This window comes from Stegostoma tigrinum, chromosome 13 (assembly GCF_030684315.1).
Source record: "Stegostoma tigrinum isolate sSteTig4 chromosome 13, sSteTig4.hap1, whole genome shotgun sequence".
NCBI classification, from domain to species: Eukaryota; Metazoa; Chordata; class Chondrichthyes; order Orectolobiformes; family Stegostomatidae; genus Stegostoma; species Stegostoma tigrinum.
Window position 1 is genome coordinate 68,107,934 of NC_081366.1, and position 16,645 is coordinate 68,124,578.

The 16,645-nt window shown below is 42.3% G+C and overlaps 1 protein-coding gene across 5 annotated transcripts in view; it reads left to right on the forward strand.

The window, feature by feature from the left end:
• Positions 1–16,645, forward strand: part of LOC125458425 (serine/threonine-protein phosphatase 2A 55 kDa regulatory subunit B beta isoform) — a 525,757-nt gene that overhangs the window by 505,767 nt on the left and 3,345 nt on the right. For all 5 annotated transcript variants that reach the window (XM_048543679.2, XM_048543681.2, XM_048543682.2 and 2 more), the window contains 2 exons: positions 12,852–13,021; positions 14,783–14,874. In XM_048543679.2, the coding sequence (XP_048399636.1) occupies positions 12,852–13,021; positions 14,783–14,874 (262 nt within the window). The remainder of the gene's footprint in view (positions 1–12,851; positions 13,022–14,782; positions 14,875–16,645) is intronic.

The following is a 16,645-nucleotide window of genomic DNA, read 5'->3' on the forward strand; positions in this document are numbered from 1 at the left end:
GCCCATCTAACCTACACTATTCTATGTACGTCCATATGCTTATCCAATGATGACTTAAATGTACCTAAAGTTGGCGAATCTACTACCGTTGCAGGCAAAGCGTTCCATTCCCTTACTACTCTCTGAGTGAAGGAACCACCTCTGACATCTGTCCTATATCTTTCACCCCTCAATTTAAAGCTATGCCCCCTCGTGCTCGCCGTCACCATCCTAGGAAAAAGGCTCTCCCTATCCACCCTATCTAACCCTCTGATTATTTTATATGTTTCAATTAAGTCACCTCTCAACCTTCTTCTCTCTAATGAAAACAGCCTCAAGTCTCTCAGCCTTTCCTCGTAAGACCTTCCCTCCATATCAGGCAACATCCTAGTAAATCTCCTCTGCACCCTTTCCAAAGCTTCCACATCCTTCTTATAATGCGGTGACCAGAACTGTACACAATACTCCAAGTGCGGCCGCACCAGAGCTTTGTACAGCTGCAGCATAACCTCTTGGTTCCGGAACTTGATCCCTCTATTAATAAAAGCTAAAACACTGTATGCCTTCTGAACAGCCCTGTCAACCTGGGTGGCAACTTTCAAGGATCTGTGTACATGGACACCGAGATCTCTCTGCTCATCTACACTGCCATTAGCCCAGTACTTTGCCTTCCGGTTACTCCTACCAAAGTGCATCACCTCACACTGGTTAGGTGGATTAGCCATGCTAAATTGCTGTCTAGTATCCAGGCATGTGCAGAGCTCAGTAGATTAGCCATGGTAAATGCAGGGCTACAGGAACAGGGTTGGGGGCTCGGTTTAGGTGGGTCAGTGCTGACTTGATGGACTGAATGGCTTCTTTCCACACTGTAGGTGACCAAAATTTTAATCAGATGTGGGTTTTACAGGCATACTTGGATCTTATTAGGTGGATACTTGAACAGAGAAAGTGATTTTCTACTGCGGTACTGCGGCAGTTTCATAGCCTCAACCTACTCCTGTATGGATCCTACATCTTTGATTGATAACATTAACCTTGCAACATGGAGCGGTTAAGCCTGGATAATTGTCTAGTTTGGAAGGTGTGATTCCATTTTCCCAATTTCCCGATTAAGTAGATGTGATTGATCCACCTCTCCAGGAATGGAAGGTTCTTTTTCGTGATCAGCTCACGTGGCTGTCGGCTCACATGAAGAAGTGACCCTTGTGTGGGACACTGTAGTCTGTCAGAGCAGGCCCAATAATGAGATGTGATGAGGTGATAATTACATTCTGCAGCCGTCGGTTGTCATGGGATTGAGCTGAGACCAATGGCAGGAATTTGTCTAGCCAAATGAATTGGAGCTGATGCAGCTCACATAGCTTGTACATAATTTACTGCAATAAAATTCTACCAACGTGTTTTTTGAAAGACTTGAACATACTGAACTGTATGATTTTAGTATTAAGATGCACAGAAGTGGCTACTTCTTACAAAGAGACATGGTATGGTATATTTTAAGATATTTTATAGAGCAACTTATAATGTAGTATCTACACCGCTGGCACAGATCATGCTGGTGTTCATGCTCTGCATATGCCTCCTTCCACTTCATTTAACTTTATCCTTTTATTTCTATCTTCCATGGATTTAACTAGCTTTCTCTTTCCATCTCCATAGTATTCCCTACCCACTTATCCTCCCTCCCTATTGCCCCTCCCCTACTCTCTCCTTACCCATTCCACCTCCGCACTCCTTTCGCATTTGCACTTTCACACTTTCTCCTCCTTACTTACCAATTCTTCGCTCCTCATTCCATCCTCCCCCAGCCTCTAACTTTCTCTGTGCTTCTCGCTAGAGGTAGACCTATCTCAATTGCTCATATCCAGCTCAAATATTTGCCACAGTGAGTCTGCATTCTAACCAGTCTGTGGGTGAAGAGGTTTCTTCTGAATTCTTCACTTCATCTGTGCTGCAATGACATGCTTCCACATTAATGTTCACTTCCCCCACCAACAGTTATTTTGTGCACCATACAAGCTGCAGAAAATCGCAAACTGTTCTTTAAGAACAGCTAGCAAACTTGCTCCTTCCACCTTCTAGAAATACATGGGCCACAGGTGCCACCCAACTTCCTAATATCGCCATCTTCGCTACATTCTGAAATAATCCTATTCCCAATTCCTTCGCTTTCGCTGCATCTGCTCCCAAGAGGAGACATTTTCCACTCCTGGCCATCCCAGATGTCCTAGTTTTTCAAGGACCGCAGTTTATCCTCCACAGTGGTCGAAAACGCCCTTGACCGCATCTTTCACGTTTCCCGCAACTCATCCCTCACACCCCCTCCCCACAATAACAACAGAAACAGAATCCCCCTCATCCTCATGTACCATCCCACAAACTTCCGGGTCCAACGCATCATCCGCCGCCACTTCTGCCACTTGCAATCTGACCCCACTACCATTTTTCCCTCCCCACCCTTATCCGCCTTCTGGAGGGACTGCTCTCTCTGACTCCCTCGTCCACTCCACATTCCCCACCAACCCCACCACTCCCGGCACTTTTCCCTGCAACTGCAGGAAGTGCTACACCTGCCTCTATGCCTCCACCCTCATCCCCAGGATGTTCACCTGCACATCTGCTAATGTGGTATACTATATCTGCTGTTTCCGATTTGGCCTCCTCTGCATCGGGGAAACAAAGCGCAGGCTTGGAGACCGCTTTGTGAAACACCTACGCTCGGTTCATGACAAACGACTGCACCTACCAGTCGCTAACCACTTCAGGTCTCCTTCCCACTCCTCGGACAACATGTCTATCCTGGGCCTCCTCCAGTGCCACAACGATGCCACCCAAAGGTTGCAGGAACAGCACCTCATATTTCGCTTGGGAACCCTGCAGCCCAATGGTATTAATGTGGACTTCACAAACTTCAAAATCTCCCCTGCCCTTACCACATCTCAAAACCAGCCCAGCTCATCCCCATCTCCCTCACCTGTCTGTCCTTTCTCCCACCTCTCCACTTCTCCCACTTCAAACCCACCCCTACCTCCTACCGGCCAGCCTCATCCCTACCTCTTTGACCTATCCATCATCCCTTGACTGACCCAACCCCCCTCCCTACATCCCCTCCTACACTCACTTTTACTGGCTCCATCCCTACCTCCTTGACCTGTCTCCTCTCCACCCATCTTCCCCTTTATCCGTCTTCCATCCGCCAACCCCCCCTCTTTATTTATTTCAGAATCCTCTTCCCCTCCCCCATTTGTGAAGAAGGGTCCAGACCCGAAATGTCAGCTTTCCTACTCTGATGCTGCTTGGCCTGCTGTGTTCATCCAGCTCTTCACCTAGTTATCTCAGATTCTCCAGCATCTGCAGTTCCCAATGCTGGAGAATCTGAGATAACAAGGTGTAGAGCTGGATGAACACAGCAGGCCAAGCAGCATCAGAGGAGTAGGAAAGCTGATGTTTAGCTTTCCTGCTCCTAAGATGCTGCTTGGCCTGCTGTGTTCATCCAGCTCTACACCTTGTAATCTCCAACTATCACTGTACTACTTAAGCTGGAATTAAACTAACTCACCATAAGCAGAGAATCTAACAAGGTTTGCTTGACTTAAAACAAAGAAAATAAACAGCAGATCAAGTAGCATTGGTGAAGTTAACATTTCAGATTGATAACTATATGTAATAGTTACCTTTTTTTAATTAACTCATAGGAGTTGGCTTGCAGGGAACTTGCAGGTACTGGTGTTGCCATGTATGTGTTGCCCTTTTTCCTTCTAGATGGAAGTTGGTTGTGGGTTTGGAAGATGTTGTCTAAGGAACTTCAGTGAATTTCTGCAGTGCATTTTTGTAGATGGTACACAATTCTGCTACCTAGTGTCATTGGTGGAGGGAGTGAATGTTTGTGGAAGGGGTGCTAATCCATTGAATTCAGGTTGGTGGGATGGAAGATGAGAATAAAGGGAACTACATTCTATTTCTGGGAGAAGAGGGAAGGGGTGAGAACAGATGTGCAGAGAATGGAACAGATGCACTGTGAGAGGCCCTATCAACAATGCAATGTGGGGGCATGTGGAGGTGGGTTGGGTGTTGGGAGTTGCAATCCTGAATCGATGACAGAGAAAGAGTTAGCAGAAGTGGTTCTAATAGAAGATTGCATTGTCAATGGAGATAACAGTAGAGACAGAGAATAGGATGGGATGGAGTTCATTTGGAGAGTATTTGTTTGTGCCATTGCCATGATTGAGATCGGGTGGCAGTAGTCCAAGTTTGATTGTCCACGAAGGATAAACAAGGAAGGGAGGCTGGAGTGTAATTGGCACATCCCGAGGAGGCTGGCCGAGAGTGGAGGTCTGACTGGGGAGGTTGGGGGTGTGGGGAGATTGCAAGCTGACCTTGGGAAGGAAGCTAGGCTGACTGGAAAATGATTAGCTTCATGCATCTAGGTGGAGAGACTGAGTGATGCTCCTGCTTGCAGGGAATGAATGCCTACATGGGTTTCCTTTAAATATAGCACTGGAGCTGTTAACCTCTGGGGCAGGTCAGTGTGCCACTATCTCTGCCACAAGATTCAGCATGTTCTTGAGAACGGTATAATTGTGCAAAAATAATCAACCCACTCCTGATTATAAATGACTCACAATTCCACAGCCTCCACTGAACCTGGACTTCAGAACAGAAGATTATGCCCATTGAATGCCCCTTCTTTTGGAATTTCAAGCATTGATAAAAATGACACCACTGCAATTCAAAGCTGAAGTACCAAATCCAGTGAGCAATCAAAGTTTGCTTGGAGCAGAAAAGCAGTCAGTGCCCAGAGAATTTATTAGGATTTAAATTCATGGACGGTAAAGCATTGAAGGAGTTCATTTAGCCCTTTAAGTTGGAGTAATACCTCCAGAAACAGAATTCAGAATAGATTTTAAAAGGCAAGTGAATAAATATGTGACAAAGAAACTTTCTTTTTAAAAGGATGCTGGGATAAAATAGACCAATGGGATGAAGTGGTAGTTTGTTAGAGAATCGACATTGGCCAAATGTTCACCTTCTCTTTCTGTAAGATTTTATGAATCTTAAATTTATCTTAAATGAATTTTAAAACAAAATGTGGAGTGAGAGTAGAAGGCCAGTTGGGAGTTGCCTCCTGATTGGAATCAGTTACTCCAACTCATTATCAAGCTTGGCTGGCATGTTTTTGTCAGGTGTCTTACACGCAATTCAAGGAGATCTATAGAGCATTTACAAAACCATTGCCCTGCTTGGGACCTTTCTTGGTGCATTAGCAGCACAGTACATTTATTGGAAAATACTTTGTTTAAGCTAGCCGGAACATTATGGTGTTGTTCTAAATAACAGAGTACAATTCAGTTTCATCTTAAAAATTCACATTTTCAACTGAGTTTTCTCTACCCCCTCGAAAGACACAGGGAAGATTAGTTCTGAAGCCATGTGGCAGCAATGAGGCCCCACATATATTGGGGAACTCATCAAGAAACCACGGATGCGGTGCACACAGCCTGCATCCTTTGACCTTGATAGAATGGCGGAAATAGGGAAATGATAATTATGTGGAGGCTTTCATGATGTCCTGAAGCTTTTTATAGTCCCTAAGGCAGTTTTTTTTAAGGCATCATTGATGATGACTGAAGAAAAGGTGCCCTCTTTTTCAGTGTGGCAATAAAGTGTCAGCTTGGATTTTGGGCCCATGTCTCTGAGGTGGAGCTTGAGCCCACAACCTTTGAGGGAACAGGTGGGATAGCTCACATCATTGAGGTAAACAAGCATCTCAGCAGAGCTACTTTGTTGATGTTAAAACCAGAGCCAGAAAATCAGTGGGCGAGAGATTGAATTGTGTCAAGGGAGTCGCAAAGTGAAGCTGGTAGCATTAGTCCCTGAAACAATTTGGAGTGAGAGGCCCAAAGGGAGCAACACAAGAGGTGTGGGAAACCTGGAGACGCGAGAAAGGGATAGGAATCCTGCCCCAAGAATTTTCTGCTTTGATTTCAGATTTCCTATTCTCAGTATTGTTTTCTTTTAATCTCTGCTAATTGTAGATTAATTGCAATCACAGTGTTATTTAGTGGGTGCTGAAAAGACTTGGCACTGAGCTGACCCAGTTGGTCACTGGTTTCTTTTGCAAATGTCAGCTCCCTAACCCTGCACATTGTGTAGAATTAATCCTGTTAGTGCCTTCTCTCACTCAAGGGTCCTGTGTGGCAGATACAATTCAGAGACGTTATTGCTTATCCCCTCTTAAATGAAATTGATTTAATTGGATTGGTAAGAAAGGACTCCAGAAAAACAAAAGTGCATTGCAGGTTAAAAATACAGAACTGTACCACTTGTACCAAGTGCCTGTGAACAGATCTCAAATTATCACCTGATTTTTCTAACTGGGAAAATCGTGCACCTTTTATCGCATTTGTGGGAATAATAAATCCATTATTCAGACAATGTTGTTGTGTCAGTAGAAAGAAAATCAACCATCCACAACAAAACAAGAAGCAAACAAACAAAATTTTAAAATGTGCCACTTGGTTAGGTAACAAGTAGTTTCTTTGTTTTCCATGCAGACAGGTCAATTTATGTGGGCTGATTCAGAGATCTGTGTGTGTAGGTATTGCAATAATATGACTGTTGTCTCAGCACTTCTGCCATTGTTCAAAGCTTATGCCTCTTCATCCCTTGTTTTTCCTATCTCCCCGACTGAAGATGTAATTTTGCGCAGACACATGACCCTGTAGATGGTCTTGGGCATTGTGCCCCAGTGGCATTTTACATTGTGATCGTTTTGGCCATGAGCAAATCCAGGTAAAGCAGAATGCACACAAAGGGCTGAATAGCCTACTACTCTTTGTATGTCTCTGTACTTTTTGACAACTGTGAATTCTGTCCTGATCAATATTCCATAACAGAGTCACACAGTATGCAAACGGGCCCTTCAGCCCAACTCGTCCATGGGGACCAGGTTTCCTAAACTAAACTAGTCCCATTGCTTGCATTTGGCTCATATCCCTCCTATCTGTGGACCTGTACAAATGTCTTTTAAATGTGATTATACCCACCTCCACCACTCCCCTGGCAGCTCAGTTCATGTACTCATCATCTTCTATGTGATAATGTTGCCTGCCAGGTCCCTTTTAAACTTACCCCTGTTGCCTTAAACCTATGCCCTAGACTCCCCTACCCTGGGGAAAAGACCTTGGCTATTCACCCTATCTCTGTCCCTCATGACTTTGTAACCTTCTATAAGGTCAGTCCTCAGCCTTCTATGCTGGGAGGAGAAATATCCCAGCCTATTCAGCCTCACCTTATAACCCAAATTTTCCAGTCTTGGTAACATCCTTGTAAGTCTTTTTTGTACCCTTTCCAGTTTAATAACATCCTTTCTGTAAAGGGTGACCAGAATTGAACACAGGACTCCAAATGTGGCCTTACCAGTGTCTTGTACAGCTGTAAAATGTCTCAGTGCCTCTGTTCTCAATAGCCTGACCAATTAAGGCAAGTGTGCCAAACAGTTTCTCTATCACACTATCTACCTGAGATGCCCCTTTCAAGGAAGGCTGTACATGTACCCCTAGGCCTCTTTGTTTGACAGCACTCTGTAGGGCCTTATCATTACTGTTTAAGTCATGCCCTGTGGTCTTAATAACACCTCGCATTTATCTACATTAAACTCCTCTGCCCAATGGTGCAGTTGATCCAGATCCTGTTGCACTCTTGGATCACCTTCTTCTTTGTCCACTATAACATTAGTTTTGGTGTCATCTACAAACTTACAAACCATGCCTCGTGTATTCTTATCCAAACCATTTATATAAGTGACGAATAGTGGTGGACCCAGCACTAATCCTTCCGGCACATGACTTGTCACAGGCCTCCAGTCTGTACAACAACCCTCGACCACCATCCTCTGTCTCTGACTGTCGAGCCAATGTTATATCCAATTCACAGCTGCACTTCCTGGGAACTGACTCACTGGTCAAGGCTGAGACCTCATGAAGACTTCTCACAATATCTGACAGATTCTCTCTCAACTTTCACTTTTCTGAGGAAAACAGCCCCAGCCTACACAATCTTTCCACACAGCTCAGATAATCTAGCCTAGGCAGCATTCTGGTAATTCTCCTCTGCACCTTCTCTACTGCAATTATATCCTTTCGATAATGTGATGGCAAGACTTTCATTCAGTGTTCCAATTATGGCCTGACCAATGTTTTTTACAGTTCCAGCATATCCTCCTTCCTCTTGTATTTTATACCTCAGCTAGTAAAGGCAAATATCTCCTTATGCCTTCTTAACTATCTTATCTATTTATGCTACTGTCCTTGGGAATCTATGGATATACACACCAAGGTACCTCTAATCTTCAGTACTTTCCAGAGTTCTAACATAATGTAGTCTCTTGCTTTGTTAGCTGCTGTCATGTGCATTGCTTCACAATTTTCTGGATTGAATTCATTCGCCATTGCATTGCCCAGCTAACCATTCCATTGATGACCTGCTGATTATGACTATCATTCTATTTACCACCCTACCAATTTTCTTTCATCCATGAACCTCTTGATCACACACTCTACATTTAAATTTAGACTTTTAATGTATACCACAAATAGCAAAAATCCCTAACACTTAGTCATGCAGACCCTCACTGAAACAGACTTCCAGTCACAGTAATAACCCTCTATCATCACCCGCTTCTTCCTGCCTCTCAATTTAGCAACTAACATCCATTTTGTCTTAGACGGTTACTTTCTTAACCAGGTTGCCATGCAGGACCTTGTCAAAAGCCTTGCTGAAGACCATGTAGACCACTCGCATTAACCTCATCAACACTCCTGGTCACCTTCTCTAGAAATTTGATCACATTCTTCAAACTTAGCTTTCCAATAACAAACCATGCTGTGTATCCCTGGTTAATCAATGTCTCTCCAAGTTCAGATATGTTCTGTCCCTCAGAATTCTTTGTAATAACTTGCTGACCAATGAGGTTAGATTGACTGGCCTGCAATTTCCTTTCAATCCCAACTCTGTTTTTAACAATGGGACAGTGTGGAATCACAGCTTAACGTTAAACATCATGTTCTGAGTTTTGCAGTTGTGAAACGGGCTAATTGCTAATAGCTGTTGATGCGCTAATAAGCGATTTAAGATTCTCAGTCAGGATTACAATGTTATTTACATATATTTGCTAGAAACTCCATATAGTCTTCAGGAGGGAGGAGTCCACTGCAGGATAAAGAAACGTGACCAGACATTATCGTATCAGTGATAATGGGAACAGCTCTCTGATGAAGGGTCTAGGCCTGAAACGTCAGCTTTTGTGCTCCTGAGATGCTGCTGGGCCTGCTGTGTTCATCCAGCCTCACATTTCATTATCATTGACCAGACATTATACCGTTTCAAAATAAAACGAAAGCACAATCTCCATGACAATACCTCAACCAATCAGAGTTAACTTACCAACCATTCAGCAGCATCATCTCATCAGTATAAGTTGTTGCTTCATTCAGAATTTGGCATTGTTGCTTGGTCCTGATGAGTGCAAGAGGAAAAGATTCTACAGTGTGCCTCCAATTATTTCTAAAAAGTAGGTTTTTAAAATTTTAGCATTATGAATATATTAAAACTTGAAAAATACTACTTTCCTTTTGTGCATACAAAACTATTAAAATTTGATTTAATTACCCATCCCATCCCCCATATACCTGTATACCACTGGTGATCAGAAATATAGCCTTCTCTACCTTAAACAGACTGAAAGACTAAGCCTCCACAGCCCTCCAGTGTAGATAATTCCAAACCTACTGAGTGAAATAAAATGCTCCTGATCTTGGACCTAAGTGACATCTCCCTTATTTTTAAATTATGCCCTCTAGTTTTAAACTCCATAACAATGGGAAACATTTTACCTACATCTACCCTGTTCAACCCTTTAAATGTTTTCAATGAAGTCACCTCTCATTCTGTGAAATTCCAGAGAATACAGGCCCAATTTGCCCCAACATTTTGTTTTCATACAAGAGTCCTGCAATCCCAGGAACAAGCCTGGTGATCTTCCATTGCACTCCCAATGGCAATAATGTCTTCCCTAAGATATAAAGACCAAAACTGCACACTGTACTCGAGGTGTAATCTAACCATGATCCCATACAATTGAATGAAGACTCCACTACTCCTACACTCAAATCTTCTCACAATAAAGGCTAACATTTCATTGCCGTACCTGCATGTTAGCTTTCAGTGACCTATCAACAAGGACACCTAGGTTCCTGTGTATGTCTACAATTCCAACTTCTTACCATTTAAGAAATATTCTACAGACATGTTTCTCTGACCAAAAAGAAGAATGTCACATTTTTCCACATTAATATTCTGTCTGCTGTGTTCTTGCCTGTTCACTAAGTCTGTCCAAATCCTTCAGGTGCCATTTTGCATCCTCCTCATAACATACATTCTTCTAGGTTTTGTACCAACTGTAAATTTGGAAGTAATACCCTTTCTCCCCATTTCAAGTCATTAATATGTAATTTGAACAGAAGAAGCCAATGGCTATTTTCTTCAGAGAGAGAGAGAGAGAGAGAGAGAGAGAGAGAGACTACATGATTTATTTCTAACCAGGTTTTTGGAGTGCTGTACATGTAGATTGTTTATCACACATAATAAGTTAGTCAGGCCCTAAGGCAGACACAAGGAAGACTCCAAGAATACAGCATGGTTATATTAGCTTCCAAACAATGTACAGTCAATGGCAACTGTAGTTGGACTGATAATAAGGAAATTATTTGGTCAGCTCTTTCTTCATGGACTGAATTCAGACTTAAGCACCACACATCAGGAATGATTCTCAGCCTTGAGCCGGCACTGCACAGATTCACCGGAATGATGGAAGGTTAAATTTGGAAAGACGTGAAACGTCTAAATGTTGACACAGAGAAACGTAGCTGTACTCTTAAAGGTAGTATATTTTAATGACCAGACCAAACGCTTTCAAAATTGCAGCGAGACTTACTCATTGCCCTTTGACTCCCCTGCAATTATCAGCAAATTAAGAAGATAGCCTAGAACCTAACCTTCTCTTACTCTAAAGGTAAGTGCAAGGTGTTGCTTTCTAGATGCAATTTGATTGAGCAGACTACTTGACTTTAAGCAAAACACACTTTATTCTCATTGCAGTTAAAATACAAAATTAAAAATAAAGGAAAAGAGTTGGTTTGACTACAGCTATCAAAATGCTTAATAAAATAATACATATATTATTTACTGCTACTTAACTGTTCCAATATAGTAACATTCCATAAACATGCTCTTGGCAAAGACAAATTAAGTAAAATAGATTGTCTCACATGAAATTCTAGCAGCAGGAAGAGAACCTCAGCTTTCTTCAGTAACAAAGAGAGAGGAATAAGAGCTGCCATATCCTGCTTCAAGACCCCAGGAATGGCTGAAAGCTAAAACTAAAAATCCTGGTTTGTTAGAGCTTGACCCCACGCATTCACTCTGCTTCTGTTGTTCCAACTTTAAAGCCCAAGGCCTCACAAGCTGTTTACTTTCTTAGGTTTGAGCAGACCACATGGCACCTGTCTCAACCTTTCTTCATTAAGAAAAACAGTTCAAAATACACCTCTTAAAGCCATCTTATCATTGCAATGTAGTCAGGAAGGCACATGCCATGTTGCTGTTTATTGCAGGGGAGTCAAATTGCAATGAGTAAGTCTTGCTGCAATTCAACAGGGCTTTGGTGACACCACTTTTGGAAGGGAGCCACAGACTTTTAGGGATTGATAAAAATTAGATCACAACCATGTGAGCCATGACTTTCTTGAATGGCAGGGCAGGTTTGAATGCCCAGTCTTCATCCTTCCCCTAATTCATATATTTGAATACATGTTACTTGGTGCAGTACTGAGTCTTCATATTTAAGTGAATATATACTTCCTTTGGAGGTGCTACAGCAAAATCTCAATAGATTGGCTGAAATAAATTGGGCCTCCACAAAGAATAAGAGGCAAACTCATTGAAGCATACAAAAAGAATTAGTCAAGTTAGCTGCTAAGATGTTTCACCTGGACTGGGGAGCTAGAACATGATGGAAGCCTCAGGATAAGGGACCAGTTATGTAGCCTAAGATTAGGAGAATCTTTGGATTTGCTACCCCAGATGGCTGTCAATGCTCCATTAATGAAAAGATGTAAGGCTGGAATGAACAGATGTTTGGTCTCTTAAGGAATCAAGGGATATGGAAATCAGGTGTGTAAGTGGGTTGGAAGCAGGAAATCAGCTGTGATTTTGTTGAATGTGTGGAGTAAGCTGAAGGGTCTGAATGGTCTGCTCCTGTTCATAGTTGTTACATTCCTATGTAAATTTAAAGGATTGTTAACTCAAACCCCGTCTGTGTTCCCTTGAGTATAGACTTGAGGTGTTTCAAAATGCTACAAAGATGGCCAAAAGCTATTTCCTTTGAGAGAGGATAGAAGAACAAGGGGTCATTCAATGAACATGTGTGAAAATTACAATTTCTGAAGACCAGCGTGGAACACAGTATGACTTCTGCCTCACTACACCCCCCCCCCCCCCCCCCCCCGCCACACACAATCCTTCCAACCCTTTCCCAGTTGCTGAGATTGTCAGATTCGAACTGAATTCACTGTATTTATGTGCTCTGTACTAACACTGACTTTGAGTTGGAGATAAATTAAGTGTGTTTCATGTTAACTTGAATTTGAGTTGCCATCCCAGAGGCAAGAGAACATTTTCCAATTTTAAGGTTTTTACTGCCTTTATTATTTTAAATGATCATCTGTGCCTTTTGATAGTTCAGTTAAGTGAATGAAGAGATGTTAATTTTTATATTTTATTTCTTTTCTCCTTTTGACTGCATCACTCTCCAGTTTTCGAAGAGCCAGAGGACCCCAGCAACCGGTCATTCTTCTCCGAGATCATTTCCTCCATATCAGATGTGAAGTTCAGTCACAGTGGGAGATATATGATGACGAGGGATTACCTCACTGTCAAAGTCTGGGATTTAAACATGGAGAACAGACCCATAGAAACATATCAGGTATTTGTCAAATAGAGTTTGAAGAAGGGAAAAGCTGCTGGTTTTCCTTTGAAACTTTTTTCTTTATTCTTTCATAGAAGCCTAGAAAATATTAATGAGAATAGGCCATTCAGCCCTTTGAGTGTCCTTCACTATTTAATATTGTTGTGCTGATCATTAAGCCAATACCCTGTTCCTGCTTTCTCCTCATGCCCTTTGATCCCTTTAGCCATAAGAACTACATATAACTCCTTCTTGAAAACATTCCATGTTTTGACCTTTACAGCTTTCTGTGGCGGAGAATTCCACAGGCTTACCACTCTCTGGATGAAGAAATTTCTCCCATTTCTACTGTAGTGGTTTACAACAGGTGGGGTAAACCTTGAAGGTCTTTTGCATGTTCCTGGCTCAGGATAATCGAGGATCATTTTTAATTAGTAAACACAGAGATTGAGCACTTGGGTAGTTTGAGGATACCTGACTAGTGTCAGACACAAAATATAGTTTATTTCCTGGAAACGAATATAGGCCAGTTGAGGAAAACACAGTCACTTCAGTAGAAAGGTTTAGTTTGTGCAAGTTTCAGATTGGGAATGTTTATTTTGAAGACTGCAGGCTGTTAAAACTTGAGAAAGTCTAAACTTCGAATTTTGAGTATTTGTGACTTCAAGATTCGCAGGAAAGAAGTATAGAGAACCCACTGAGTCAACCTTAAAATATTTGCTGTGGAGAGGTCATTTCTCCAGATCTGAATCATTATAAATAGATAATGTTGGAAAGTTGGATCTGATTTTGCTGTGTGTTTTATGTCCTGCATCTAGATCATTTGTTTTTCTCTTGTTTTAGTTTTCATCCTTTGTGTAAGCATCTGTTACCAATCCTAAAGAATCTTTGCAGCCTCATGTGACTATATTTCAGTGACTGACCACCATGATAACTAACATCTTTTTAAAATCTAACCCACAAGATTTCAGTTTGGAATCTGAATTCTCCAGCAGTATCATCATCTGGGCTTGTAACATAAGTGACTGCCCACGCCTGAGGTTCCATTCTTATCTGCCAAATCATAGCCAGAGAATCCTTTGCAAGGGTTTCCCGCTTCTTCACTCTTACTTTGGGTGTCCCTTAGTGATGTCACCCACAGACGTTGTCAAATTTCAAGTGCGCTGTTAGAGCACCTGGTCTGCCCACTCCTCTCTGTTGGCTCAGCCATTGATGTTGTATGATTAGATTGTTTTTCTGACATCCAGTGCTGTAACAGATATTTGCTCCAATTTAGTATAGGGAAGATCAGAACTAAGGTCTGCATCTCAGTCACTGACTACATGCCTCTCAATGGACATATGACTGAGCCAGGTGCCTTATGTCCTACATGACCTCAAGATAAGCTTTCATCCTCTCATTTGCACCATTACTTGAACCACCTATTTCTACCTCCGTAACATTACCTTACTCTATCCCTGTCTCATCTGCTGAAACCCTTGTCTGTGCCTCTGTTCCCTCTAGCTTGACGATTCCAGTGCAAGCCTGGCTGATCTTCCATATTCTACCCTTTTGCAAACTTGAGGTCATCTAAAACACTGCACCCAAATCTTAATTCACACCAAGCCCTGTTCATCCTGTGCTTGCTGACCTATACTGCCTCCTGGTTAAGCCATAACTGACAGCAAGCACAACTAGCCCCTTAGTACCTAATAATTGAGCAAAAAAATCATCCTTGTCACCCATGGTTATGTGGAGGCCATTCTAACCCCTATTTCTTTACTTCTGGTATTTTGTCAGGTGCATGAATATCTGAGGAGTAAGCTGTGTTCCCTCTATGAAAATGACTGTATCTTTGACAAGTTTGAGTGTGTGTGGAATGGCTCTGACAGGTAAGTGGTGCTTCTGATCTGAATTTGCCTGAATGCCAGCTACAGGCCAGTGAAATAACCTGTATCTCTTACTCTTTTACATGAACTGGAACTGTCATCTAAATGATTCCTTTAGAGGACAAAGTGCATTTACACCAGCTGCCACTAGTTTGTAAACAATGCCAGAAATTTGGCATCTTGTGAATTTGTGCATTAATTCTAAAATCAAGCAGCAGCAATAGAACTACTGGGGCTCCTGCAATAACGTGTATAGCCCTCTGTGAACAGGAATGGGTTATGCTATGACAGTCAATGCCAAATGACATTCATTATCTAGGCTGAAGTATACCGGGAATGGTTACTTGATATCACAACATCCAAGTAAAATTCCAACCTCAGAAGATCAAGATCATTTGTTGAGGAAATCACAGTGGGGGGCGATGGATAAAGGAAAATTGACTGATCCTATCTTTGAAAATTTTCAGAACGGATTTAATAAGGGACTACATAACTGACTTACTACAAACATAAAATCTCCATGACATGAAAGAAAGTACAGCCACATGGAAATGGTTCAGGGACAGAAAGCAAAGATTAGGATTATTGGCGCTCAGTAAGTAGGATAAGCATAGTGGGGGGCTGTAAAGATCTTTGGCCATTCTTGCGATTCCTTCAGATCAGTGAGGCTTGGGCACAGTATTGAAGCTCCCTGATGTAAATTAGAAAAGGTGGGGGGGGGATCTCAAATGTTGGGGTTGAATGTAAAAGATCAGGGGCTGTTGGTTTGGAGATGAGGAATTGATGCAGTGTGTTGTTAAGAAATGTGAAGAAGTGTGTACAGGAAGAGTAGTGGTGGTACTGCCTATAATTTAGCTAAATTCCAGAGAGTAATAGAGGAAGCAAATGGAATGTTGGCTTTTATTTCAAAGAGAATGAAATATAAAAATGGGGAAGTCTTAGTAAAACTGTACAAAGCATGGACAAAAACAGAAGTTGCTGGAAAAGCTCAGCAGGTCTGGCAGCATCCGTGAAGGAAAAAATCCGAGTTACTGTTTCGGGCCCAGTGACCCTTCCCTAGTTTTGAGGGAGGGTCACCAGACCCGAAATAGATTTACAGCATCTGCAGTTCTTTCGGTTTTTATTTTGTACAAAGCATGAGTTAAACAAGATGGAATATTGTGAACAATTTTGGTCACCTTATCTAAGGAAAGATACATTGGCACCAGAGGCATGCCAGAGAAGGTTCATTAGGCTGATACCAGGTATAGGGTAGAGAGTCTTATGAGGAGAGGGTAAATAAGTTGGGCGTGTACACATTGGAGTTTAGAAGAATGAGACAAAACCTTATTGAAAAGTACAAAATTGTTAAGAGACAGACAGGGTAGCTGCAGAAAGACTGTTTTCCCTTATGGAAGAGTGTAGGGCCAGAGGGCATAATCTCAAAACAAGTGGTTACTTATTTAAGACAGATGGGCAGAATATCTGAGATAACAATATCTGGAGCTGAATGAACACAGCAGACCAAGCAGTATCAGAGGAGCAGGAAAGCTTGACGTTTTGGGTTGGGACCCTTCTTCAGAAATGGGGGAGGGGAAGGGGATTCTGAAATAAATAGGGATACGTGGGAGGCAGATGGAAGATGGATAAAGGAGAAGATAGGGTGAGAGGAGACAAACAGGTCAAAGAGGTGGGGTTAGAGACAGTGAAGATGAATGTAGGTGGGGTTTAGCTGGGGGGGATAGGTCAGTCCAGGGAGAACAGACAGATCAGGGGCGTGGGATGAGGTTAGTGG